We start from the raw sequence: 27,291 nt of genomic DNA on the forward strand, positions 1-27,291 counted from the left end.
CACTTTATATAAAAAAAATAACTTTAACAAAAAACTATCTACAATTTCATTACGTACAAAATTCATCTGACAAAAACTATAAAATTAGGTAAAATATTATCAAAAATAAAATTAAGATTACAGTACGAGTAAATTTAATTCACCTTAAACTAATTTTTTTTAAAAAAAGTTGTTGTTCACGTTCACGTAAACAATGCAAGTGAAATTAATTAAGTGTGTTGGTTAAAAAAAAAAACAAAAAAAAAATCTGTTCACCGAACAGTGGAGGCATGCCTCCACTGTTTAAAAAAAATAAAATGTTTAATGGCTCCACTGTTCACTACAGTAGCATCATTTCACCGCGCAGAAAGCAGGCAGGAGCTGCTTCTCATTTTCTCGCGTTTCAAACGCTGTAGCACGTGGGACCCAGTGAACAGTAACTCGCGTTTATGTGTTGCCAAACAGCTTGTAGCTTCAAATCGCAGGAAACGTGGACGCCACCACGTTGCCAAACGGTCTCTTAGTCCTTACTCCTTACTCCTTAGCACCTCTACAGTCTACGACACTATGTTATCTAACCCGTCTATGGGCTATATATACGGGATAGTATATATATTTTTTAAAATACAATATTTTATATTAAAATCGTGATTATTTGGTAATTAAAATTATGATAGTAAAAATTGAATTTATAAATATTTAAATATTAAGATTTTGATATTATATGAAATAATTATTTTAATTTAAAATTTAAAATTATTATATGAAATGTTTTATATTAACTTTACGAGACGTTGTATCATTCATTTCTTGCATAAAAAATAAATGAAGGGCAAGGAGAAAGGACATGTCAAGGAAGGGACAAAGAAATTGAAGTAAAGAACATCTCATGTGGCAAGCTTTATTTTCATTGTTCATGCTAGAAACATTAATTAAACAACTTAAAATCGGGAAATTGAAAGGAAAGGTGTCAGTATAGTTTATGATTTCACGGTATACTTAGAACTAATGAGGGAATACATTGATGTAGAAGTCCAAATACTTTAATACAGGTAACATTTCGTATTGTTATAGCATTGATTTGATTTTTCAAAATATTTTTTATTTAAAAATATATTAAAATATTTTTTATTTTTATTTTTGATATTGAAATATCAAAATTCTCTTACGAGATGATGGCAATCTCACCACATGCTGATGCATAATCTTCCTTACAGCATACTCTTTCTGAAAAAATCATACACCACAAGACTTCAATCAAGTTGATATAAAGTTCTCTTGGAGTGGAAATCCATCCAACACTTGACATTTGAGAAGGAAAAATAATGGCAACTTCCGCACTCACTGTCAATTCGAGGAAAATATTGCCACAAATCTCTGGTATAGATCGGTTGGGAACGCGGTTGAAGTCGTGTTTTTTTAAATTTAATTTTTTTTAATATTTTCAGATGGTTTTGATGTGCTGATCTTAAAAATAATTTTTAAAAATTAAAAAATATTATTTTAATATATTCCTAAATAAAAATTACTTTGATCGATAGTAATCACAATCTTAAACAGGTAATGGGAACAAGCCTAGCAGTGTAACCAGAAAACCAGCCAATTGAACTTGCAGGCTATCTAGCTGGTCCCAATCTACTGGTTGGAAAAAAGAAAAACCAGCTCGACAAACCCAATTAACTCGAACCAGATTGACCTGATGGTATCGCGTCAATCACTGGAAAAAGAAAAAAGCAATTGGCACTTTATCATCTTTCGGAGATTATTGAGGTTGCAAGGAAAATATCAATGCGATTGAACCTTGTCTCATAAGAAATAATTTTTGGTGGCATCTTCTAAAATCTGAACCAAACAACTCATTTACTGTCGGAACTCAAACTTCAAGGATGATTTTAACCTTATTCTTACACGTTAAGAAAGCAAACGAAGGAATTATATATGGGGGGTTATCATGTGAATGTTCATCGTCAACAAACTCATGTGATGGCATAAATGCTGCCGGCCTATGATCAATCGGGTCAAGAAGACATCATGAAACACGGTTATTGTGTTTGAAATTATGATAGCGATTGTTTTTTAAAGTGTTTTTTTATTTTAAAATATATTAAAATAATATTTTTTTATTTTTAAAAAATTATTTTTGACATTAACATATTAAAATGATCTAAAAATATATAAATTTTTTTAAATTTTTTTAAAATATTTTCAAAATACAATGCCAAAAACACCAATACCATTTGAAGTAATGGAAAGTTGTGGAAGACTTTAAATTATTAAAGTACACGCAACAAGAATCGCCCGTATGTGGGTTTGCTCCCTTCCTTTGTCTAGCTCGACATCTATAATTATCGACAATTATTAACACTTTAACAGCAGTTGGCATGGACCAACATCACTTTTTTCATTGGTCCACGATTCTTTAATTATTTTTAGAAAAAAAAAAAACTGTTAAGATTTATAGTGTAAGCTGTAAAGTGACAGCACAATGAAAAGGATTAATTAAACAAGAAAAAAAATATATCAATTGATGCCACTAGTTACTCCACACTATAAAATTTATCTATTTATTATAATTTAAATAAATATTAATAAGTGAACTTGTGATGTAAAGAGTTACGGATTTCCTATCCTATATTATGATCATCAATTCATTTTAAAGCCATAAAACAAGGAGCATTTATTATTATTATTATTATTATTATTTTATGATAGAACAGATAGAAACATTTAGGATGTGTCTCCACTATTTTTTATAAATTATAAAAATTTATTTCATACACGTTTCTATCTTTAACATTTCCATCTCTTTTTGACTTGAAACAGTAAAAAAAATTCCCATTTTGATTTTGTTCATATATTGTCGTTAGTGTGTGTGTGTCTGTGTGTGTGTGTGTGTGTGTGTGTGTATATATATATATATATATATATATTTTGTAGTTAATCGGTTGGCTATACATGATACTGACTTTGTTCATGAAATAATATATTTATCTTTAATATTTATTTATATTTAATTAATAAATCTAATGTTTAATTAATAAATTTAGAGTAAAGATAAAGTCATTGGAAAAAAAATACTTTGTAAAAAATATTATAAAGTTATTATAATTATGAGATTTCTATTGCATCAAAGCATTCTTTTGAAATGTTCTTGATTGATACTCTATTAAGACTGAACATTAATTAGATTCGTTGAGAGATAAATATCTTTATATACGAAATGTTATATTTTGATCCCGACTACATGTTGTTCTAATTAAAGGTAAATAAGGATAAAAATTGGGTATAACATTAACTATATAAATATATTTGAGTGATTAAGAGATGATTCATCATCTTATGTTAATTAGAAAAAAATATTCCACTTGTTCTCAAATAGTATCGATTATGAAATTCTTGCGTCAGATGGAATGAGATTTGAAAAGAGTTTCAAATCTTATTTAAAGAATCAATAACTATAGTTTTGAGAACAAACATGATTTGAGAAAATATAAATACTTTATGCTATAATTTCTACATCAAAACATTCTTGATGAATGAATAATAATTACATTAAGAAACTCTTTGCTAAAATGTTAAGTCAAACCATTTATGACTTTTCTAATATTTGGAGAATACAACACGTTGCTAAACAATGCACTTGATCTTCAAATATAGATCGATCAATTATTGAATTGATAATAAATTAAATTATTTAATTTATTTAATCCTATTTTATTTATAATTATGATTTATATTTAAGTCAACTTGTTAGAAATCTAAGGAGTCATGCATATTAAGAACAATTAGTCAGAAATTAAACTTGGATAATTAATCAAGTATAACTTGATTATGAATTAGTTTTAGATATTAAGGACCATAATGTAATTAATATAGGTGATTATAATTCTAGACCTAGAAAAATCAAGTAGAGACTTGATTGAATAAATTTCTAACATATTTTTTTAAAATAATATATGTTTTATTATTCAAGCAAAAAAATTGATATTTTATCATTTATAAAGTTATTAATGTTTTTTATAAATAAAGTGTTATGCCTTATATTCTAGAAATTGAGTTGTACAAATGTTATAGAACATACAAAGAAAACTTTTAAACACAAAAAGAAAAAGTTATCACTCAAAGGCATGATAATCTCTCTCTTCTAAAAAGAGTTTTAGAAGATTTCTCACTAATAGATCATGTAGATTACTGTTAGAGGTTAGACATTTGGATAGCTTATGGTTTACAATAACCCAACCTTGAAAAAGTTGATCGCACTTAAAAAAAATCTAATCTTCAAGTAATATTTTCATAATTAAATTGTAAAACAATACTAGATTATCTAATGAGATATTGAAACTCCTGAAAAAAATTTAAATTTATTATTTTCACCGCATGTATTTATTTTGTTTCAAGAAACCAAACAATTTTTTACCAAAACAAAGAATTAAGTAAGAACCTCTTCAAAGGAAAACGGGTTGCCATTTAAAATAGTTAAGTGTCTTTTATGTGTGGACTCACTGCCTAATTCTTGCTAGTTCAAAAGGACCATGATGTTAATTTTTTTGATATCATGGATTAATTTTTGGATATAATTTATGGGTGAGTGGTTACTTTCAAGAATTAAACTACAAGAAAAAACCCGTCAATACAAGATCCTCAATTGATCACATATGTAAATATGAATTGAAAAATAAAAGTATTATGATTTGAAGTATAAATATCTTCTTCTTCTAATTCACTTCTTGTCATTTGAATATTGCTAGCTTAGCTAACAGCTAACTTGCAAGATGAATCCACCAAGAATGAATGAATCAATGAAGTCACCACATAATGATAGATTGAAATAAGAGTAATTCTATTGTCTAGGCACTTGCTAGATTTCATTGGTGGCGAGTTCCACGTGAGCTTCTCCATGACGAGACTTGTAGCGCCTAGCTCTCCTTGAAGCGAGACTCTTCGTTTTGTTTGCAAAAAGTATTTTGCAACAAGGCTGGAAATGCGATAACGAAGTAATGAATAGTGATGGAATGGAAGATTGCAGTTTTTTTTAGCTAAAAGCCTTAAACATTAAATGTCAAGACTGCTAAAGCAAATGGAATCCTTCTTGAAAGATAACTTGCCGTTTCGGTAGTTTTTGTTTAGTTCTCTGGTATCTTTTTTGAATTTCTTTATTTGCTTATTATAATTTTAATAGAGTCAGTTGCTCCATCTGTTTAACAATAATGGAAGCCAAATTCTTTCGCTTTCATAAGATTGTGGGTTTTGGATATACAGTCATGAGGTTGAACTCACTGTTCTTCCAGCTGCTCGTATTTCTGCTTCAAGAACAATGTAGTTTGCTGCACCGGAATTGACGAGGAAAGAATGCACCAGTTTGCTGCTTCTGTTCGTAGTTGCAAGCCTCCTGAAGTATACAAAGGCAAGGGTATACTGTACATTGATGAAGTGATCATGAAGAAACAAGAAAAGAAATCAAAATAACACGGCCGAAGATGCTTGGTGCTAATACCTGCATGTTTAGGATACTTCCATTGATGAAAGTTCATCAATGCTTCTTTTTGTGAAACAAAACCACGGTTCCAACCGAAGGAATTTTGGAAGTTAGAAAGCAGTTTAGATCAGTCAAATTTCTGCAGTAATAAGAGTTGGTTGTTCCAAATAGGAGCAAGGTTTTCTGCTTCTTTCATCGGTTTTATTATTGTCATTGTCACTTGCTGGAAATGTTGTTTCTTGCATTGCTATCTGATGTTAAAAATCTGCAGCAGCAGTTATTTATGAATATTGTAATAAAAAAAATTAGAAAGAACACAAAAATAAATTTAACATGGTTCGATAATATACTTGTATTTACAGGATACTTATATTTACAGGACCAAGGAGTTTTATTTTCCCGGTTATATAATACATACTTATAGTGAACCCTAAACCGTCTAAAAAGTCTAACCACTTAAAAGATATTAATAATTTTCAACCATACCCTTTTATTATATGAGAGGGAACTTGTCAATCATTCCAAGCATCAAAACAATAAATAAATCCCAAAAACCGCTCCTCTCCAGCATGTCTATGAGCCACAAACTAAAACGACTGTCCATTCGAGAGCCAAATGCACACCCCATTTTCGCGGTCGGCACTTCAAATGTGAATTATTCTTTACTTCTAAGAGTTCATGAAATCTAGGAAAGCAATTCAATCAACTCTCTTGAAGATAAAGAATGGTTTACATCAGGTTTTGTTGGAGGCAACAAAGCGTTCTTATCTCTCTGTTCCTGTCTTCTGCTGTTGTCATTTGCCAAGGAATACAGTAAGCTTGATGTCAATCAGTTGAGACCTTAATCACTCGGTATTTGTAGACTGCCTAGTCCAGTAATAATTAATCCTGGCAATTTGTTTTACTAGTCGCAGAGTGGAAAGATTAGTAGCTCTGCTCGAGGTGTGCAAATATGTGGTGGTGGTGCTTGCCTGCACAACCTCATGAAATATCTTCAGCCAGAATGTTAAAGCTGCACCGTCGTAAACCCAAACCTCACAAACAATCCGATTGCCAGCAGGGGTTGGTTCAGTGATAATATGGTCTTCACCTCACCAGAGTTGCTTGGGTTGAAGTCACGGTAACCCTTCATTGGTCACAACTAGATATCCTAAATTTTGAATCTAACATAATATAAACAATTAAGGTATGAATCTTTTATGTTAATCTCTGCAAAACCATGACTTAAAATTTGATGCGGAATGAATTTCAAATTCAAACAGAAAAAATATTAATTTGATAAAACCTGATTAATCTTGTCAGATTTTTAATAATATAACTTATCAAGTTATACTAATCCAAACTCATTCATATTAATAATAATGATTTTAAAAAATATATTTTCTTAACTATATTTTAATAAATAATCTAATGATCGAAAAGCCCCCAAAGTCATAAATAACAACATTGCCAAAGAGGGGTATTTTTGCATTTTTTTTTGTCTACGGTATAATTACGCATATCCTTTTTGTCCAAAAAAATTTAAAACATGGAATCAGGGGTAATATGGTTTTTTTATCTCATTTTTGTTTTGTAAATCTCAGTTTATAAATAAGGGTAATTATGTCATTTAATATTAAATTTATATTATTTAATTTGAAAAGGTTATTGGTATATACGACGCCTCCCTATTGAAGGAAAATATACTACCACCATCTCATTTGATTTTTTTTTCATGACTTTTTCTTCTTCGATAGCGCATGTAAGCTTATGGTAGCTGATTATCATTGATGGAGCTTTTTTTTCTCCCCTTTATTTTTCTCTCTTACACATAAAAATGAGCCATGATCCTTATTTTTATTACTCTTTCAGATTCAATCATTTTAGTTTTGATTTTTTTATCTTTTGTTTTGTTAAAATTTTTTTATTTTCAATTTAATCCTTCAATTTTAATTTGTCACATATAATATTTTCAATTTGTTCCTTCTGTTTTTGATTTTTTTTATTTCTTTCTGGACTCTTTTGTCAAAGTTTTTATGGTTTTTAATTTTATCTTTCAAATGAAGTTAATGTTTTTTTTCAATAATAATAATTATGATGATGATGATAATAATATTGTTGTTGTTATTGTTGGTGGTGGTGGTGGTAATAATAATAATCATGCTAATAATAAAACTACTAAAGATAATAATAGTAGTAGTAATAGTTTGTTATGATAATAATAGTAATAGTGACAATGATAATTATAATAATAATAAAAATGATATAATATTATTAGTAATAATAATAATAATAATAGTAATGGTAATAGTAATAGTAATGATGATCATAATAATAATACTAATAATGATAATGATAATAAGAATAATTATAGTGGTAGTGATAGTGATGATCATGATGATAATAATAGTAGTTGTAGTAGTAGTAGTAATGGTGGTGGTGGTGGTGGTGGTGATAACAACAACAGCAAAGATGATGATACTAATACTAATATTAATTTAAACAATAATGGTGATAATAGTAGTAGGAGTAGTAATAATAGTTTATAATATTAATAATAATAATAATAAAAAGAAGAAAGAGAAGGAGGTGGTGGTGGAGGAGGAAGATAATAATGATGATGATAATTATTATTATTGTTATTATTATTATTATTGTTGTTGTTGTTGTTGTTTTTATTATTATTAATTCTAATAGTCAAAATAAAATGAGAATAATAATAAGAATATCAATAATAATAATAATAATAATTCAATCTTAAATATTAGATTTGCTGGGAATTGAGTTTCACTATTTTTACATATATGATACTTTAGATCTAATGACTCAGGTTATGAGTTTGAAAAGTTGATATGGTCCGATTTTTTATTTTTTTAATTACAAAAACCTTTGTGGTTTTCTTAAAATTATTTCTTAGCTGCTTAACCCAAACTCATGACCTATGGTATGAGTTTTGTGGATTAACGTAAGTTGACTTGTCTGTTATTACTTATCATACATATCTATCAGGCTATATTTGATTGGCTTGATGTTGATTTTCTTTATCCAAATACGTATTTATTGAGATTTTTTTAAGAAGATTATCATAGTTTTTTTTAATTTTGTTTCTTTATTATTATTGTTATTTTTTTATTATTTAATTAAAATAAAACCAATTTATTTAAATGGTAATAACTATAACTTGAATAATTTATTTTTCTTATTTATTTAAAACATGTTTACATTATCTCAATATCGTTTTTTTCTGCATGGAAAATACAGACCCGCTGCATAGACGGTCCATATCCAGTACCTCGACCCTAAAATTGGATCAGAAATCATGACCTTCATCAACCCTCCGTCCTCTCAAAAGTCAAAACCTCCTAAACCCCTCTCTCAAATAGCTTTGCTTCTCTATTACTCCTTGGCTTCCCTGCCTCCCTCCCTCTATCTGTAACACAAAAAACCAGAAGTTCTCCAAAGGTAACCAGCCTTCTCTTCACATTTCTTAATTTATTTTTATTCCAGAAGCTTAATCTATAGTTATTTAGTTACTTTTTTTTTTTTGAAGGAGCTTCAAATTTCTGTTACCAAAATGGCTTACATGCGAAGTCTCTCAACTCGTTCAACCATCTTGAAACGACAACACAATCCGCGTTTCACGTACATTCTCCACGACGACAACGACAACGACGATCACCACCACCACCATAAAAACAATCAAGAACAACTTAATCCCACTAATTACGTTCCGCAAAGATCCTTCAACATTAATTCAACTAGTTTCGCTTCTCTACTTCAAGAAGCAAATCACTCGCATTTCGCAGGCGTTTGTTTCGTACGCTACATGTCAACCACCACCACTGCGGCGGCAGATAAGATTAATGTGGTGATGGATACGGTGGCGCAGGCGGCTCCCGCTGCGAATGAGGTTGCGATTGCGGCTGCGGATTCTTACTTGCCTGTTGCGGCTCTTCAATATGTTATTGATGCTGTTCATAATTTTACTGGATTGAATTGGTAAGAAGATTGTTTCCGAACATTTAAATTATACTAGAAATTGCGTAGAATAGGGAATTGTTTGCGTGTGTTTAAATATTAGGTTAAATTAATTGTTTGTTTGTTGGTTTTTGTTGCAAATTTTTTAGGTGGGCTTCTATGGTTGTCACTACATTGCTTATAAGAAGCGCGATGCTTCCACTTTTGATAAATCAGTTGAAAGCTACTTCGAAACTTAGTGTTAGTGATTTTTCTTTTAAGTTTAATGATATTGTGGCGGAATTTGAGTGTTAATGATTTGTTTGCTTGTTGAGTGCTGAATTTGTGTTTGTGTACGTGTGTGTGTGTGTTTGAAAGAATAATGCTAATCTAACTGAAAGATTCTTCCTGAAATCGAGAAATCCATCCTTTGGATTTGTGCGGTCCACCAGTCAAGCTATTAGATTAATAAATGGGATTTTTGGGGAGTGATTTAGGAATTACTTTTGTTGTTATGGAATTGATGTATGCTTGCACTTTGTACATTGTGGCAGGTGTGTTTACTTGGTCATTAACAGATTGTGTTTCATTTATTGAAATTTTTTTGAGTTACTTTTGGATGTTTCTTCCAGAAACCCTATTTTCGAAGTTTTGCAATGTTATGGACATTTTCGAGGATCTCGTGCTGGGTGGCATCTGTACAATCTTCTGCTTCTTATTCATTGATTTTATTTTCAGTTTTTAGTAGATTATCTTCTATGATATTCATTATGCTGTGGCATTTCAGCCTCTTGTTGGGATTTTAAAAGCACAGCATCTAGTATGTAACTTATTAAGTTATAATGCCCATGTGTTTGCTCGGTGGCACCAGTATTAAGGTAGAAGATCAAGTTTCCTCTCTGGGGATAATGATGTCAATTTGATTATGTTGGTTAAATCACATATGACACGTGCAATCCAATGTGTAGAACATTGAGTGTAGTGTATACCTAGATTTCCACGTGTTTTTTTCTCCTACTAAACCTCCACAAAGATATCTCATGTGGATTTATATGTATCCTGCAGATCTTGAGGCCGCATTTGGAGGAGGTTAAGCAAAGGGTGGACTGTCAGGTATTATGCTTGTTCTTTGATGGTTTCATCACTCCTTACTCTATTGACCTCATACTTACATTGTTGGTCTGTTTTCTGTGCCTGTACATCCCTATCCCTCACTCTTTGTTATGTTACTCGAAATTTTATTTTTACCAGTGCATTTTCTACTGGTTTGTCAACACACATGCACATACCAGTTTGATCACTTGTTTTAGATGTCATGCTTTGTCATTCTGCATGCAGTTCTTGGTTTCTATGAGTGGGTGGTTTCCCCTTGGTTCTTGATATGAAATCCCCGTATAAAAAGGGGATAACTTGGAACAAAAGGGCAATATAGGCAATTGCGACAAAATGTCCTTGGTTATAGTTGAGCAACTTTTTGTTTGGCCTATGCTTATCTCGGTTTATAATGTGAATAAAACTGAAATGTTTTCAATGATAGCATGAATATAACAAGGCACCAAAAGGTTGATGTAGCCTATGCACACTTTATACAATCCATTTCTTGTTTCAAAATGCTCATCAATCATGTTGCCGCTATCTCTGTCTCCATCTCAGGTCATGGACCCTACTGCTGTTTCTGAAGGTCAGAAAGAAATGCAGAAGTTGTTTAAGGAGTAAGAAACCTTTTCATTTGCTCGTAGTGGAATTTAATTGTTTCAAATGATGAACAAAGAAAGAAATATGAAGTTGTGTTCTATAGAGCAGTACATTATGACCACACTGGAATTTAAATATTCATGCCACATTAACCACCTAGGATGACTTGCAGGCACAGTATTGTTCAAGTGCTATCATCCTGAAGATAGGGTATTGCCAAATTGCTATTTAACTAGTCCTGCTTAGATGATCATATGTACTTTTCTTTCGGGAAGAGGTTTTCACCTTTTTCATTCTTTTTTGTTTTAGATGTGCTAAAATGTATTATCATTGAAGCTCAATTACTGTAAGCAATGCTGCAGGGAATATCGAGGCGAGCTATGCATGAAAAGGATAAAAATAAAAAATGAGTCACCATCTAATTTTATAAGAATTTTAATTGGTCTTTCAGAGGTTCTAAGTAAAGGGCTGATTATGTAATAAGAAAAATAAACATCATTTTAGACATCTTGCCTAAGGTAAATTGTATTTGATTGTTCTTAAATGATAAAAGTGCTTAATGGGTTTATACCTTAAAAATATTTTTTTTTTATCCTTTTCACGTATAACTCACCTCGATGTCCCCTGTGACAAGTAGGTTGGTCAAGTTTTATACAGTATAATTATCTTCATGACTGTCAATTTCCCTGGAAAATTTAGTTCGTTTTGACTTCCAAATTGCAGACATGGTGTTAGTCCATTTACTCCACTGAAGGGGATCTTTATTCAAGGTCCTGTCTTCATCAGCTTTTTCCTTGCTGTAAGCTAAACCTCTATCCGTAAATACACTGCAGATGAGTCTTCTTTTATATTCGATCTTCACATTTAATATATCATGACAAAGTTTCCCCCAGATTTCAAACATGGCAGAAAAGGTGCCATCCTTTAAAAGTGGTGGAGCATACTGGTTTGTTGACCTCACAACCCCAGATGGTTTATACATCTTTCCAGTTTTGACAGCATTAACTTTCTTGCTAACAGTGGAGGTAGATACTTGTTCTACCCAATTAGGTGGTTATGTTTTTATGCTTGGATATTTTTTGTTCTTTAAAAAAAATAACAAAAATTGCTTGTTCTTGTTCTACTCAGTTTTGATTTTTATTATTTAGCTGGCTAATCTGTGCTCTTCTTCAGTGCAATACGCAAGAAGGAATGGAAGGAAATCCTGCTGCTGGCACCATGAAAAACGTTTCAAGGGCCCTTGCTGTTGCTTCAGTTCCTTTGACTATGAATTTCCCAAAGGTTATCTTTTGATCACTTGCATGGTATCTGCTAAGCACATGGTATTATGAGATCATAATTAAGCTGTTTTCTGCATCTGCATCTTGAAAGTTGAGATTTTCTTTTGGTAATGGTCTGTATAAATGAATGTCAAGGAAAAGTTGTCGTTCATTAGATCCCCACAAGATGGTGGCTTTAGGCTCTGCTCACTACCCATCTCTTCCCTCCACTGTTATTTGGAGTTTGAGAATTTGTTTGTTTTGGAGTCTGACAAATTTCGTTTTTGTCATTGCAGGCTGTATTTTGTTATTGGGTTACATCCAACTTGTTTTCGCTTGCTTATGGGTTAGGTGAGTTTTCCAGGTTCTTAGATCTTTTTTCTCCCTTTTAATTTTCTGTGTAATCTTCAAAGATCAGTGGAGAACTTGGCTTTTGACATTATTTTCATCTGATGTTCACTTTAACCACCTTCGGTACTTAATACCCTACTTGTATTTCAGTGTTGAAAGCTCCTGGGGTAAAAAAGTTTTTGCGTGTTCCAGAAGTACCCGTGGCACCTCCAACTACTGGTGCAAAATCTTCTCCCTTTGATCTGTTTTCAGCACTCAAACAACTCTCAAAAGGCAGAAAGGAACCTACCCAATCATTGCCTGTTGAACCACCAAAGCTTTTACAGCATAAAAAGTCTTCATCTTCGGGAATAGGTAAGAGGATAAGCAGTCTAGAGAAAGAAGGCGAACGCTTCCAAAGGCGACCCCTTCAAGGAAGAAAGAAAAATAAGAAGAGGTGAAAATGGTTTCTCCATAAAAGGAAACTGCTAGTGAAGTTCTCAAGTCGGTGTAATACTGCCAAGAAAAATTTTATTGGTTAAGCATGATTCATATATTGTTTATTAGGCTATAGGTTCAGCCTTGTTATTGTCAATAAACTGTTAAAATTTTGATGTACAGAATATTTGGCTCTGATATCCGTTTTCTCCTTTTCTTCTAGCATTCCATGATTGATATTTTCACTAATAGTCCTGACAATTCCAGCTTGAGCTCAGGAGTTGCCATTTTCTCTTCTCAGAACTTGGCCCAGAGCAAAACTTTTTTTTTTTTTATTATTTTATTGCAGACAGCTCCAAATGGGTTCTTTTAGAGCTTTGAGAGCCTGATTCTTGTCTCAACTGCGTTTTTCAGTCTGGTAACAGACTTCTTTTCTGCAAGTGTACTTAAGGATACTTGCACAAATTGAGATGCAAGTATCCTTAAGTATAATACACTTAAGTGTACTTAAGGATACTTGAGGAGAATTTTTGCCTCGAAATTTGATTCTGATTTTCCCCATTTTGGACCACCGTATAATACACTAAAGGAAACCTCAAATAGCTGTGAGAAGCTAAACAGAATAGATGGCTTCCATTCTTTAGTTGACTCAAGTTAAATAAGAAACGGGAAGGCAAAATTGTCAAGAGTTTGATAAACGTACAGAAGCACAAATTGCCACATTGATGAATGAAAAGCTGTGCTTAGCACATGCAAGTAAAAATGTAACAGGACCAAAAATCAAGATTCATCACACGAAGATGTCACCGCCGATCAATCTTCATCTGAATAATTGAACTTAAATGAGTGGGATTGCAAATCAATCTGCCCTCCTCTGTATGTCCCACGCTTCTTCTTTGTTTTTTCATGCCTAAAATCCCTGAGAGCGAGAGAGAGATAGTTCGGTAAGAAAATTTTCATAATGTACAGATCCCCAAAATATTGAAGGCCTATACCAGTTACCTTTTTACAATTTCAACCTTTCTAACAAAATTTTCCTCAAAAAAACAGAAGATGATAAAATGACCAACAAAAACCAAAACCCTTGATTCTTTAAACATCCTAGGTTACATTAGTAACCACAAAACTCAGCTTTTACTTCCCTTCCTTTTAACAGCAATGCTTGGATCAGTATTACATATATAAAACTTGCTGAAAGTTAAAACTACTGGAAGAAAAGAGGTTCCTAAATTGAAGAAAGACTAGAGTTAGAATTAGAATAGCCAAGTCAGCAGTTTAGATCAGATCATTAACTCGCCAATAAAATTATTGATATGGTTCCACTGGTAGAAAGAATGACAACATGATAGCAGGAACAACATTTTGTTTGCACATCTGAAACTAAAGAAATAGAAATGCAATAACTACAAAATGTACCTTCCTCTAACTTGCCCAAGAACATCTTGTGCTTTTGCACCATAGCCCTCCTCGGCACCATCCTACAGAGAATTTATGGAAAATATTAAAGAAAATAAACCAATGAAGGACCAAAAAACTCAAAAACAAATATGGAAAACTTGTCAAACCTTTGCCCAGTATGAATTATCTTTAAGCCTCTCATCAGAGAATACCACCTCATCAACTTTTACTCTTTGAAAATGCTTAACAGTCTTCGGCTGCAATAACATAATTCCAGTCCAAGAATACACACAAAAATCAATAATACACTTGAACAGAATTATTCATGCTGATATAGAACGGCTATCATGAATTTTAACAAAAGAGCTTTGCTCATAACAATGAGGGTTTTTAATCGTCATGAAAAATCAGTTGTTGCTCAAAGCCTGGTTAGACATAAATACTTAAGGTTTTGGCTCCACCACATGGACAAATAGGTTTTAAGCACATGTATACAGGAAACCTGATAAACTTATAGCACAGGAACAATTTGAACATGCTTTAATTTGGAATTTTAAAGGGAATTCAGCTTCGGAATTTACAGTTGAAAGTAACAAGCTTCCCTAAGTTAGAGTGTTCAAAACCCTACCTCAACTGAACCATTCTTTTCCTTCTTCATTGATTTCTGCAATGATGATTTCTCTCCATTTTTCTCAAGGTTTCCATTTGCCGAGCCATTTTCCTTTGGTTCTTCTGAACTTTCCATCTTTCTGCGTTTAGAATCTTCAACTGCCTTTTCATCAGCAGGTTGAGTGGCATCATCTTCAGAAGGCAATCTTTTCCTCTTCTTGGAACTTTTATTCTCTTTGTCATTTACATCCTTCTCTGAGTTCTTAGAATCATCTTTTTCAGAATCTACTTTATTTGATTTCCCTTCATCAAGTGTCTCAACAGACATATTTTCAGAAACAACAATATCCTTCTTGTTCTTCCTTTCTTCGTATTTGACATTCTTGTTGTCATTACTGTCAGCATCAGCATCAGAAAGCTTGTTTTTCTTGTTCTTCTTATCCTTTGGTTTATTCTCTGTCTTAGAAACAGTTGCTTTATTTCCCTCTGAAGATGACACATCCTTAGATTTTTCTTCTGTTGCCACAGGTTCCAATGAATGATGTCCAACATTATCAACTTGAGACTCAGATTCCATGTTGCTTTTCTTCTTCTTTTTGTCCTTGCGTTTCTTATCAGGAGATTCACCAGCAACATTATCAGCAGGTTCCTTCAAAGCTTCGGTATTGTCTTTTTCCTCTTGTCCATGAGAATGAGAGTTCCTTTTCTTTTTCTTGTTCTCTTTAGACTTTACTTCAGTAGACACTGTATCATTTGTTAAAATCTCTTCAACGCTCTCAGAATTGTTAACTTTATCAGCAGTTCCTAGTTTTTTGTTTATGGCATCAGTATCACTCTTCTTTTTCTTTTTTGTAAAGTCATTTGTCTGTATATCTGCAGTTAAATAGAACTAGACTATGAGCTAGTATTAACATCTATCATATAAGAACATTCTACTAACAACGTAGAGAATGGTGATACAGTTGCCAACTAGACAAGCAATTTCATTAATTAAACACACCTTGCACCTGGCTGCTCTCTAGCTTTTTGCAGGTATCGTCACTGCAAAAATAGAGGAAGTCATGCAATTTGAGAATGCTCATTCAAATTTGACACTTCAATCAAAAAACAACAAAACAAAACTTAAATTCAGGGAAATGTGTGAAACACATTCATTCTTAACGACTGACAGAAAGTTTGTTCGTTGTTTTTATATCAAATAACACCATCTTATAGCCTTAATGGTTATCGATAAAAAAAATTCCCTTCGTACAGTATATAGCTCCATAATAGAGATTCATATTGTTAACACGAGAATAACCAAAAATAAAAACAGTGATTTTAAAATCATCCTACCTGGTCTTCAAAAACTTGCAAAACACCTCCTCCAAATCAATCAAGGAACCACCACCCAAATCATCTTTCTGCACAAAGATCACAAAACAACCAAAAACAAAATCAAATAAACAAACAAAGAACACCCAAAAAGAAACAGCACAACACTGACACATAATTGCATTAGGCTTCATTAACCTCGATCATCTCATATACATCCAATACATTAACATCAAACCAAATCCACAAAACCCATTTGTATAAACACAAATTCAACTCAAAACACAAACAAAAATCCAATCATTTTATCTCTGTGACTAAACTTGCATAATTTGATAAGCCAAGAGAGAAAGAGAGAGAGAGTAAATTTGTTTTGTATACCTCAAATTTGGCTTCTGATTTGAATTTCTTTAATGTTTTAGAAAACCCACCAGTGTTTTCAAGATAATTAGCTATAGAGTGAAGCAAAATTGTCTTCTGTTCAGGCTTCAAAGTTTGAGATTCGGTGGTGTTTTCTTGTTTCATGATTGGTGGTCTGTTAGAGTTCAACAGTACTTGGCGAGGCTTAAATGATAAGAGATTAGGGTTTATGTTTACCGTGTTGGCAACTGGGGTTTTGGACATAAAGAGAAAGATGGATAGCTAGGGTTTTGTGTGTTTTATACAGGTAAAGGAAGAGACTACCTGGGTCAGAGAGAGGAAGAGGCTAATAAACTCAACGGACAGAAGGGTTTTAGGTAACGGGTTTGGTTTGGCATTGATGCTTAGGACTTTAGAGCCGCTAGATAATAAAACTGGACAGTTTAAAATAAGGGTAAAAAAAATGCATCTCTCAAACCAAAACCCTTTGTCCTATTAACATGTTGAACTTTTTCTATAATTTTTTACGAGAATATTTATTTTTTGGACTAACAAAAATCAAAATTATTGTTCCAATCCATAGTGAATTCTGTCTTGATAAACAATAATTCCATGATGGCTATTGTTCCTAGAGTAGTGTGCCCTACCAAGATAGTAAGCGTAGTTATTTATTAATTGTAGGTCTATATTTACATGATATGAGAAAAAAGAATACCAATTTTAAGTATATAATTTTAAATATGAAGAAAATATAATTATTTAAAAAGAAAAACTTAAAAAGAGGGGGATTTCACTGTACTCTTTCTCATGAAATATTATTTATTAGAATAATATTTTTTAAAATATTAAATTTATTTTTTCATGGATCATAATTCTACTCTCATGGCATGGATTGTTAAAGCCAAAAGTACTTTTTAAGCATGATAATGATTTTTTTAAGCATGAAATCTCAATAATTAATACTTTGTCTTTAATGCTTTGTTGTTCTTCATTTTACCTACCTAGGATATTTGCAATAAACCTTCTAAAATTCTAATAACACTATTTTGTTTATATACACTTTCAAACAAGGTTAGTGAACCAAGAAAGTAGACTTAAGTTTTTGTGATCGAAGACCACATGACTTAAACTCTAGATTAGGAGTAAAATAAATCACATAGGAGAGCATAAAAACAAAGAGAAAAAAAATACTAAAATTGAGGCGAGGAAGAGATCTAAAATCTAAAAAAATAATTTAGAAAACTCTTTCTACAATCCTTTTTTTATAGTGAATTTTAAAACTAAAACTAATAAGAATTAATTATGATAAATACCAGAATAAATCCCCTCAATTTTCAATTTTGATTACCCACCATAAAATAAGAACTAAACCTGAAATTTTTGGTTTTAAAAAGTTGGAAAAAGTGACCAAATTATGAAAAATCAATTATGGAAAAAATTGAAGAAACTTACGAGACTTAATTCATGGATTGGGCAAGACAATGACTTAAAATAAATAATTTTTCATGGACCATATCCAAGCTCAAAATTAATTGTAAAAAATAATCTTTTGTAGCCAAAAAAATTATTTTATGGTAAACCTAAACTTTTAAGATTTGAGAAGTTAGAAGTTTAAGTTCAAAGCCTAGTTTGCTTCAGATCTCTCCCTCTTCAAATGTATGTCCTATTTGGATCAATTTTTAACTTCTCACATTTTCACCGTATAATCAAGAAAAGTTTATTTCTTTCTTATACGGTGTAAAAGTTTTTAGAGATTTTGAGTTTCTTCAAAATATATCAATTAAGAGTTCTTTTATATCAATTTCTCATTTACCAATAATTTATTTTAATTATATTAATATTTTATGTTAAAGAGCTTATGTTGAAGAACAATTTCTAACAAAGTTTTTACCTAGAAAATAAATGGATCTCACTTTTAATTTGACTTCAAATATGCCCATTAACCTTATTTTAAAACATATTTTTTCAACAAATACCACAACATTTTCTTTTTTCTTAAAGAAAATACCACATCATTTTTTCTTATTAAATTCACAATTGTTATGCATCATATTGTCTGTATTTAAACAGCAACAACATAAAATTTCTTAAAACTTTACAAATAAATGCAAACGTGGGAAAAAAAACATTTTCTTGACTCAATAATTTAATAGCCCACTAATAGAAAAATATAAATGCCTTACGTTTAATAAAATAATTTTATATGGATTATTATACATATTTTTCATGTTACCTTAATTTTAAATAGATTATTGATTTTAAACAAATGGTTTTTTATTTACTCTTAAATAATAATCTTGTTGAAAAAGCTAGAAAAAGAACAAAATGAAAGTATACTTAGATTAATGTTGGGCTACTCCAACTTAGGGCCACATGATCTCAAGGGTTGCAACTTACCCAACAAGGCCCATACAAAAATCGACCTTGCTAAGAAACCCTAATCCTTCGTACACATATATTTTGCTTCAGAGCCGCGAAGTTACCTCTCCTCTCTCTGCAGATCGCAAGTCGCTACCAGCAAGCCAAACAAGTAAATCTCTCAAATTTATCCTCATTCTCTCTCCTCAGAGCTTTCTATCATATCTCCTTTTTTGTTAATCGTTTTGTTTAAGAAATTCTGTGATCACTTCTGTTGGATTTTGAAACTAAAAAAGCTAGTAACTTTTCTTCTCATTTGGCTAAAACAAACCTCAAGAATCTACTTTTTTGCTGTCATTTTACTAGGGTTTCTTTGTCTTTGATTTTGAAATAATGGGCTGTTGATACTAGTGTTGAACATTTGTCTTAGTTAATCAATTTGAAGCTGTTCTGTTGGGTTTAGAAGCTTAAAAAGCTAGAAAATTGTCTTCTTTTCTTGCTGTAATTTTAGGTGGTCTGCTCAGTTTTAGATTTAGATGTAACGGGTATTTGTAGTTTCTGCTTGAAATGCAGAAATTGATCTATTGATTCCATCTAGTTTGGGGTAATGCTTTGTTTTTAGAGCGGTAGCATATTGATATTTGGTTGATTTTCGATGATTATTTCGTTTATAGAGAGAGATGGGCGGGGAAGAAGTTAAGGTAGCGGTACCAGAGTCTGTGTTGAAAAAGCAGAAAAGGAATGAGGAATGGGCTTTGGCTAAGAAGGAAGAGAAGCTAGCTATAAAGAAGAAAAATGCTGAAAATCGCAAGTTGATTTACAGTAGGGCTAAGCAGTATGCCCAGCAATATGATGAGGAGGTAGTATAACACATCATATGATCATTCGTGTGTTTATTTATTAATGGAATTTGTGATGTTTTGGTAGTAATATGAATCCTGACTGTTTAAACTGTGTTTTTTTTGTTGTCTTGATCAGCAAAAGGAGCTTATTAGGCTGAAGCGTGAAGCAAGACTCAAGGGAGGGTTCTATGTCAATCCAGAAGCTAAGCTGTTGTTTATCGTCAGGATCCGTGGGTAAGACTGTTGTAGAAACTTTAACTTGTAGTTCTCATTTTAACGGTGCATTTGTTTAATGTGGATTTTATGACTTTCAGTATCAATGCCATGCACCCAAAGACAAGATCCATCCTGCAGCTTCTGCGTTTGAGACAGGTGATGCTTCATTTCAATTCCAGTAAATTCCTTGATTCCATAATATGGCTCGTCTATAATTGTTGTCAGTATTTATTTTCATTAAAGTGAACTGCTAAGTGTTGCATTTTAGTAGATGGTGCCTTAAACCTGAGGCTGATATGTTGAGCGGCTGAGGCATTTGTTTCACTCTGTGTTTTTGGTTTCTTCAAAATATTTACTAAATAAATTAATGTAAACATCAACTAGAATATGAAATATGTGTCTATTCACATCTTTCTTTTAGCTTTTGCAATTATGCTAGCTCAGTTTGTTTAGGAATATTTGTTTGTTTCATACAATTTGTAGTTTGATGTGTTTTTTGATAGGTGGTGGTGTGTTCTAACTTCTCCACAATTAAGATCTCAGTTTAGGAAGTTCAAGGACGTTGATAATGAGGTCTTTTATAATAATGTGAAAATGTGTGTACTGGTCATAATTATAATTCTAAAGGATTCCTTCAGGTTGCAGTTGTTTGCCATGAGCAACTTTTCAATGATTTAATTTGTGCATGTTCTTTTTTCCTGGAGATAAAATGGCTTAGGTACTAGTGCCATCATCTCACGAGAAACTGTTTCTTTTTTGTGAGAAATTGACATGGAATCATGTTTGATTAATCACATTGCCTGGTGTTCTGTTTGCAGATATTCAACGGAGTATTCCTGAAAGTAAACAAAGCAACTGTGAATATGCTTCACAGGGTTGAGCCTTATGTGACTTTTGGGTATGTTTTCATAATGATTCTAAACTGTTTACTTCCTGTTCCTCTTAATGTGCTAAATTTCATGACTGATGCAAATGGATCTAGGTATCCCAATTTAAAGAGTGTTAAAGAATTGATTTACAAGAGGGGCTATGGGAAACTGAACCAACAGCGAATTCCCTTGACTGATAATTCAATCGTTGAACAGGTCTGTAGTTTGAACACTGTTCGAGTTATCAATGGCGTTGCCAGAAACTGTTTATGTAATTAGTGAGCTGTTTATGTAATTAGTGAGCATGTTTCCTTTTTACTGCAGGGATTGGGCAAGCACGGAATAATCTGCATGGAAGATCTCATACATGAAATCATAACTGTTGGACCACATTTCAAGGAGGCAAACAACTTCCTGTGGCCTTTCCAGCTCAAGGCACCACTCGGAGGTTTGAAGAAAAAGAGAAACCATTATGTTGAAGGAGGTGATGCTGGAAACCGTGAAGATTACATCAATGAGTTGATCAGGAGGATGAACTAGGTTTTGATGACATTGTTCAAGTTTTGATGTGGTCGTATTTTTGTCAATCAAAAGTTATCAGACATTGGTAAGTTTAATGATAGAACTACTCCTGTTGACAGGGTGGTGGTCATTTGACCATGAGTTATGTTTAATCTACCACTCGTTTTTCAATAGAAGTTTTGTTAGCTTGTTACTGAATTTTTGCTTTATTAAGCACCAGTTTTATACAAATCCCAGAGGCAATGCTTTGTCATTCCTTTCATCCATCATACTTGTGCAATATAGACCATTGACCTGATCGTAGTTTGCTGCATGTATCAGTGATAGCACGAATAGCTTTTGAAATCAGCATGTTGCCACCATTTTGTACGAAATTTAGGCAATCGTGCCTACTGAAGGGAATATATTCAGGCAACAGATGGGGTGATGCCAACTCCAAGATTTTTTTTTTGTTAAGTAAGGATCTTGGGTTATTGTCAAGTTGTTCATATGCTTAGACCGGCTCTGTACACAATATTGGTGTGATACTTAGAATGCGTTTGGGAACGTTCCCGAAAAGGTTTTTTTTTTTTATTTGTTAAAATTTAATATGGTTTGTATTTTTTGAATTGTTTTGATGTGCTGATATTAAAAATAATTTTTAAAAAATAAAAAAAACATTATTATCATACATTTCGGTATGAAAAGTTATTTGAAAAGCAAATAACTTTCAAATTTATGCAGAGTGGAATTGAGCTTGTAAGCTGCCAAAACCTGAAATGGATGTATAATTCAGGCTGGCTTTTATAGTTTTCTTTTGTTAGAGATACAAATTCCTTTAAAAAGAAAGTGATACTATTAAGTTTAGAGCTCATTGACCCTAATTTTCTAATTGTTAAAGTTGAATTTAAGTAAAGAGACAATTTTTTATGAATATTTCTCAATCATGAGATATCATTGGTGTGTGCATATATATATATATATAACTTTGATTCGTAAAAGCTCATAGAAAATACCACATATCAAGGGTGATTTACAGCTAGTTAAGATCATTTTATTACATTGGCATTCACTAAATATAGAAGCCATACGTGTATTGTTCTGCTTCTTTGCATGTAAGAGCAGCCACTCCTCGCTGTTTAACAACAGCCACGCGTAAAAGCACTGCAACCCCACATTTCTTGCATCTGTATTTTAACTAAAAATGAGGCCAAAGAAAGGAGAAAAAAGTAGCAGTAGGAAAACTAGAGGCAGTGTAAGAGTATGGAGACAAAGAAAGAGAGAAAAGAGCAATTAGAGAAGGAAGGGACAGAAGAGAAGAAAGGTTCATCTACAAAGGGTGTTGATGATCCAATGGCAAAGATTTTGATACGTGAATCAATAATTAGTAATAGCAGTGATACAGTTGGTCCTAAAGAAAACAAGCAGGTTGATGTCCAAGATCCTGATGATGTTCTTGCCTTCTCCAGATCAGTTCACAAGATTGACTCTTCACTTGAGTGAAACTTGAAGGCAACGGAGATGATCAGAAAAGAAGTAATTATATGTATTATTCAGTAATTCCTGATATGAATCAACAATGGTTATAATGACCTTTAGTTAATTAGAGATCAATGTTAGTTGTTGGTATGTATGATTTTACTGCTATGCTTTTATTTTATGATTGTCATTTAATTTCCTTGATTTTCTTGATACGTCCATGGTTTCTGAGATGGCTCAAAAGTTGGTCCACGTACTTTTCTTGACGATCTTTGACACCAATCTCAAGGATTCAGCTACTGAATCCCTCGTAAAATATCCCTTCTCCTCATTTCTTGGTATTGAATACCTTTTTTCTTCTCTTCCAGAACCCTTGCATTTACCCTTTGGTCAGCAAAGAATGGCGAGGTATTAAGAGCTCTGGCATGTTAAAGTGCCTCAACTACAAAACTCCATCCAGAATGAGTCAAGAATCCACCTACCGAATCATGTTAAACTCTTCCAAAAAAATTTTAAAAAATATTATTTTAATATATTTTTAAATAAAAAATATTTTAAAAAATAATAACAAATTACGAACTCCCATTTACCCAACATTTTATTCCAGGATATACAGAAAACACAAGAATGACGTGGGGGAACCGGTGATGCAAGGTGTTCAATTTTTTCAAGAAACAACATGCGGTTTAGAAGGAGAAATACTATGAACAGTATAATATTTGACATATGATAGGAAAATGCATTACAAATCAGTGTGGATTCAGCAACAAAATATGTTTTTTCCTTGTTAGTCGAAATCTGTAGACCGGTACCAGATCACCTGGGCAGCATTAAATCCCAAACAGAATTAGTTACTCTACATTATCCTCCCTCCATTTTTTAGATTCTCAAATATTGAGTACTGTACGCAATCTAGCAACTTTGTCCAGCAACAGACAATTTTGTCCAGAAACAAGAATCAAATATGGATATCAATGGCGCCCAGACCAAATATATTTCTTATGGTTTATGTACATCAAACAACTCACAACGAATTAGAGCTCAATTTGTTTCAAATGAGCCCGAAGCTCAGAAACGACAAACGATACTTGATATTTAGTATAATTATTATATAAAAGCAGATGCAACAAAGTTTTTCAAAAAAGTCAGATGCTGGCATCATTTTATTCACTCGTTTTTTGGTTTCTTTGAATACAGCAAGAACTTAAAAACAGTTCTCCAGGTTTTCTTTATCAAATCTGAGAAAAAGGGTCCAAAAATGCAACAATTTTATATCCAAATGGAACGAGCACTACTTGCTATTTCCATATAAACTCCAACTAGTAGGCCAAACCGGCCCCTCATCACATTGGAAGCAATCGATGCATGGGACTTGACGAGGCAAGAAGTAGGACTTTTGCAGAGGATACAGAACCCGTGTGTAAAATTTATTGATCATCTTCTGCCTTTTGCAAAGGGGAACACATGCAGACATTTATTTGGTGGAGTGGTCCAATCTTCATTGCAATTTCCTCTCCAGTACTATTTGTCTTTCTATATATCATCTTCTGACTTTTCATACGAGTTATAGTCTCTAGAGTGGCAAAAACAAATTAACCTTTCAAAGGGAACACAAAGATCACAGTGTTTTTTCTCCCTGTAAATTAAATTGCAATTTGTGATTTTTCTTTTTTATTTGGTTCAGAGAGAGACTAAATGGACCTCAGGATACACGATGGAACTAGCCCTTCTGATCTATCCCTGAATCCCACCAGTACCTTCTAGGGTTGAGGGAAAGAAACTTTATATATGTTTTGTCGATATAAATCTAAATTTGTAAATGGTTGGTGCAGACGATCAATCTTCGTTGAACTTCTTAATGCCCTATGGTTCTTCATGGACAGCAATAATATTTGGTTGATGGGAAATCTAGATAGCTCTAATCGCTGCTATGAGAAGAGTACTAGTTGGCTTTTCCAATAAAATTAATATGCTCTGATCACATGCAACAAAGGAATATTGCTAGGTTTCCTGTCCTCCAACAAATGTGAGGTTGGAGCAGCCTTCTCTTTTCACTGAGAAGGAAGACGCCAAACCTGAAACAATGCATGTGGTTGAGATTCAACCTCCCTCTTCTCAGTGAAAAGAGAAAGGCTGTTTTATGAATCAGAGACTCGGGGAGGGGGCCGGGGATATGCTCTCCAGCCAATATGTCCCTCTCTCTTCCTTTCTCAGTGAAAAGAGAAAGGCTGTTCCAACCTCACATTTGTTGGAGGATAGGAAACCTAGCCACATTCCTCACGTTACTTTCACGAATCAGAGACTCGGGGAGGGGGGATATTGATAGAAGCATTGATTTTATTTATGTAAAATATATTTATAATTAATAAATATTTATATTTTTTAATAATTAATTATATTTGATTAATAAATTTAATATTTAACTAATGAAATTAGAGTAAAGATAAAATTTATAAAACAAAAATGCTTTGCATAGAAAATTATAAAGTTATTGTAATTATAATATTCACATTGCATCAACTCATTGTTTTTAAATAATTCTAGTCAACGTTCTTTTAGTATTGGACATTAATTAGAGCTGTTGAAACTGGTGTATATTATATTTTTTCATTTATAAAAAGAAACAGTTACTCATAATCTAAGGTACGAGAGATACTTGGAACTAATATGCATGACATATAATGAGTCACATACATACACAAGATCAATGATATGTTATAAATTAAAAAGTTGGTTGTAATAAATTCTAAAAATTGAGGACTACAATACAATTAATATAAGGGTTACAATTCTAGACCTAAAAAAATCAAGTAGAGACTTAATTGAATAAATTTATAAAATTATCAAAATAATATGTGGTATTATTTAAGAAAAAAATTGATATTTTAATATTTATAAGGTTTTTAGGTTTCCTTATAAATAGAATGTTATGCCTTTTATTTCCTATGAGAATATGAGAAGAATATGCCTAAAAAACAAAAGAGAAAGAGCTAGCACTTTAAGGTATAATAATCTCTCTCCTAAAAAAATTTAAGAGATTTTTCATTGGTGATTTATGTGAATTACTGTTAGAGGCTAGACACTTAGACGACTTGTGATTTGTGACAACTCAACTTCAAAACAACTATTTAAAGTTGAAAAGAACATTTATTCTTCAGGTAATCTTTACATAAACCGCAAACAACGTCTCTAGATCTATTTAACAGGATATTTGAGACTTTTAAAAAATTTTAAATTTATTATTTTCATTACGTGTATGTGTTTTGAGAAACCAAACAATAAAGATCATAAATTCAAGAATAGAAATGTCGGAGATGATTAGCTCATATTGATTGAAGTATAAATTAAAGCTTTCGATGGTGATATTAAGTTGTAGGCATGCAGTGCTATTAAACTTGTCTTTGAAATGTATTCTTTACCATATCTTCAATTGCATATGCCTCTACACCTTATAGCATTTATGGATCGCATCAATTTGTTTCCTATATCATTTACATATATAATAATCAGCACATACAAATTTTTTAGGCTGAAATTAGTGGCCTTAATTAGATGTGGGGTTTCTGATTTACTAAGATCTAAAGACCTTTGTAAAAGAGGGAAAAATTCTAAAGCACATGAAACCTAGGCTTAAACAAGAAAAGGAGATGAATCGAGGGAAAATGTTAATTAATGGCATATGGTTTCGCTGCAACAGTCACCATGTGATCACCAGTATCCGGTGGCCGGCCAACAATAAATTGAATATTTGCTTGGTTAATACTTTTGCTATCATTTTATAGCAATTTTTCTTCTTCCTTTTCTTCTTCTTCTTCTCTCTCTCTCTCTCTCTCTTAATATTCTCATGGCGATATGGAAATAATTAAATGCCATTTCCTTTCTTTTTGTAAAAGAAGCAAAGGGAGGGTCACCTTTTTTACTTTACAACAACACCAACAAAATCTTCCACGAGGCACACAATATGACAACCCTTTGCCTTTTGTATGCTGGGTGGATTCTGCTGCTACATGAACGAGAAAATCTGATACTCAAAACATCGGCATAATGTTATTAGCCATTAGAGATTGATTTGTCTGTGGGGATCGATAAAGATTTCTACACAAGGAAAGCAGATATAAGAATGCGATGAAGGCTTTAAGCGATCCTACACACCCGATCAACCTGGCAAATAAAGAGTTCGGATGTTCTGGCTATCCAATCTGCAGCCTTGTCTGCTTCTTTATTGGTAAAGC

The 27,291-nt window shown here is 32.3% G+C and overlaps 3 protein-coding genes across 3 annotated transcripts; 2 read left to right on the top strand and 1 right to left on the bottom strand.

The window, feature by feature from the left end:
- The first annotated feature begins 6,146 nt into the window (after positions 1-6,146).
- LOC18099946 (mitochondrial inner membrane protein OXA1) lies at positions 6,147-13,311 on the top strand. The gene is made up of 12 exons (XM_024604227.2): positions 6,147-6,268; positions 6,364-6,575; positions 8,696-8,896; positions 8,985-9,433; positions 9,562-9,652; positions 10,457-10,504; positions 11,045-11,103; positions 11,810-11,885; positions 11,980-12,111; positions 12,260-12,367; positions 12,642-12,696; positions 12,847-13,311. Exons 4-12 carry the CDS (start codon positions 9,009-9,011, stop codon positions 13,134-13,136), a joined length of 1,284 nt encoding a protein of 427 aa, XP_024459995.1. The 5' UTR covers positions 6,147-6,268; positions 6,364-6,575; positions 8,696-8,896; positions 8,985-9,008; the 3' UTR covers positions 13,137-13,311.
- Positions 13,312-13,727: 416 nt separating this feature from the next.
- On the bottom strand, positions 13,728-17,204 carry LOC7474718 (suppressor protein SRP40). The gene is made up of 7 exons (XM_002308967.4): positions 16,816-17,204; positions 16,456-16,523; positions 16,121-16,161; positions 15,140-15,993; positions 14,679-14,768; positions 14,530-14,591; positions 13,728-14,032 (listed from the first exon to the last, which is right to left on the bottom strand). Exons 1-7 carry the CDS (start codon positions 17,056-17,058, stop codon positions 13,927-13,929), a joined length of 1,464 nt encoding a protein of 487 aa, XP_002309003.2. The 5' UTR covers positions 17,059-17,204; the 3' UTR covers positions 13,728-13,926.
- A 1,960-nt stretch (positions 17,205-19,164) lies between these two features.
- Positions 19,165-21,867, top strand: LOC7485495 (60S ribosomal protein L7-3). Its single transcript, XM_024602599.2, has 7 exons — positions 19,165-19,324; positions 19,827-20,012; positions 20,131-20,228; positions 20,309-20,366; positions 21,029-21,108; positions 21,193-21,295; positions 21,404-21,867. The coding sequence occupies exons 2-7, from the start codon at positions 19,833-19,835 to the stop codon at positions 21,617-21,619; spliced, it is 735 nt and encodes a 244-aa protein (XP_024458367.1). The 5' UTR covers positions 19,165-19,324; positions 19,827-19,832; the 3' UTR covers positions 21,620-21,867.
- The last annotated feature ends 5,424 nt before the right edge of the window (positions 21,868-27,291 follow it).

This window comes from Populus trichocarpa, chromosome 6, assembly GCF_000002775.5.
Source record: "Populus trichocarpa isolate Nisqually-1 chromosome 6, P.trichocarpa_v4.1, whole genome shotgun sequence".
In the NCBI taxonomy this organism is placed as follows: domain Eukaryota; kingdom Viridiplantae; phylum Streptophyta; class Magnoliopsida; order Malpighiales; family Salicaceae; genus Populus; species Populus trichocarpa.

Excerpts from the sequence above, each read along its gene's own strand:
- LOC18099946 (XM_024604227.2), top strand. The coding sequence starts at position 9,009 with ATGGCTTACATGCGAAGTCTCTCAACTCGTTCAACCATCTTGAAACGA. Across the intron at positions 9,653-10,456 it reads AAGCTACTTCGAAACTTAGT|ATCTTGAGGCCGCATTTGGA; the intron begins GTTAGTGATTTT and ends TGTATCCTGCAG. Across the intron at positions 11,104-11,809 it reads ATGCAGAAGTTGTTTAAGGA|ACATGGTGTTAGTCCATTTA; the intron begins GTAAGAAACCTT and ends TCCAAATTGCAG.
- LOC7474718 (XM_002308967.4), bottom strand. The coding sequence starts at position 17,058 with ATGTCCAAAACCCCAGTTGCCAACACGGTAAACATAAACCCTAATCTC. Across the intron at positions 15,994-16,120 it reads AGAGAGCAGCCAGGTGCAAG|ATATACAGACAAATGACTTT; the intron begins GTGTGTTTAATT and ends ATTTAACTGCAG. Across the intron at positions 14,769-15,139 it reads AAAAGAATGGTTCAGTTGAG|CCGAAGACTGTTAAGCATTT; the intron begins GTAGGGTTTTGA and ends ATGTTATTGCAG.
- LOC7485495 (XM_024602599.2), top strand. The coding sequence starts at position 19,833 with ATGGGCGGGGAAGAAGTTAAGGTAGCGGTACCAGAGTCTGTGTTGAAA. Across the intron at positions 20,367-21,028 it reads AGCTTCTGCGTTTGAGACAG|ATATTCAACGGAGTATTCCT; the intron begins GTGATGCTTCAT and ends TTCTGTTTGCAG. Across the intron at positions 21,109-21,192 it reads GAGCCTTATGTGACTTTTGG|GTATCCCAATTTAAAGAGTG; the intron begins GTATGTTTTCAT and ends AAATGGATCTAG.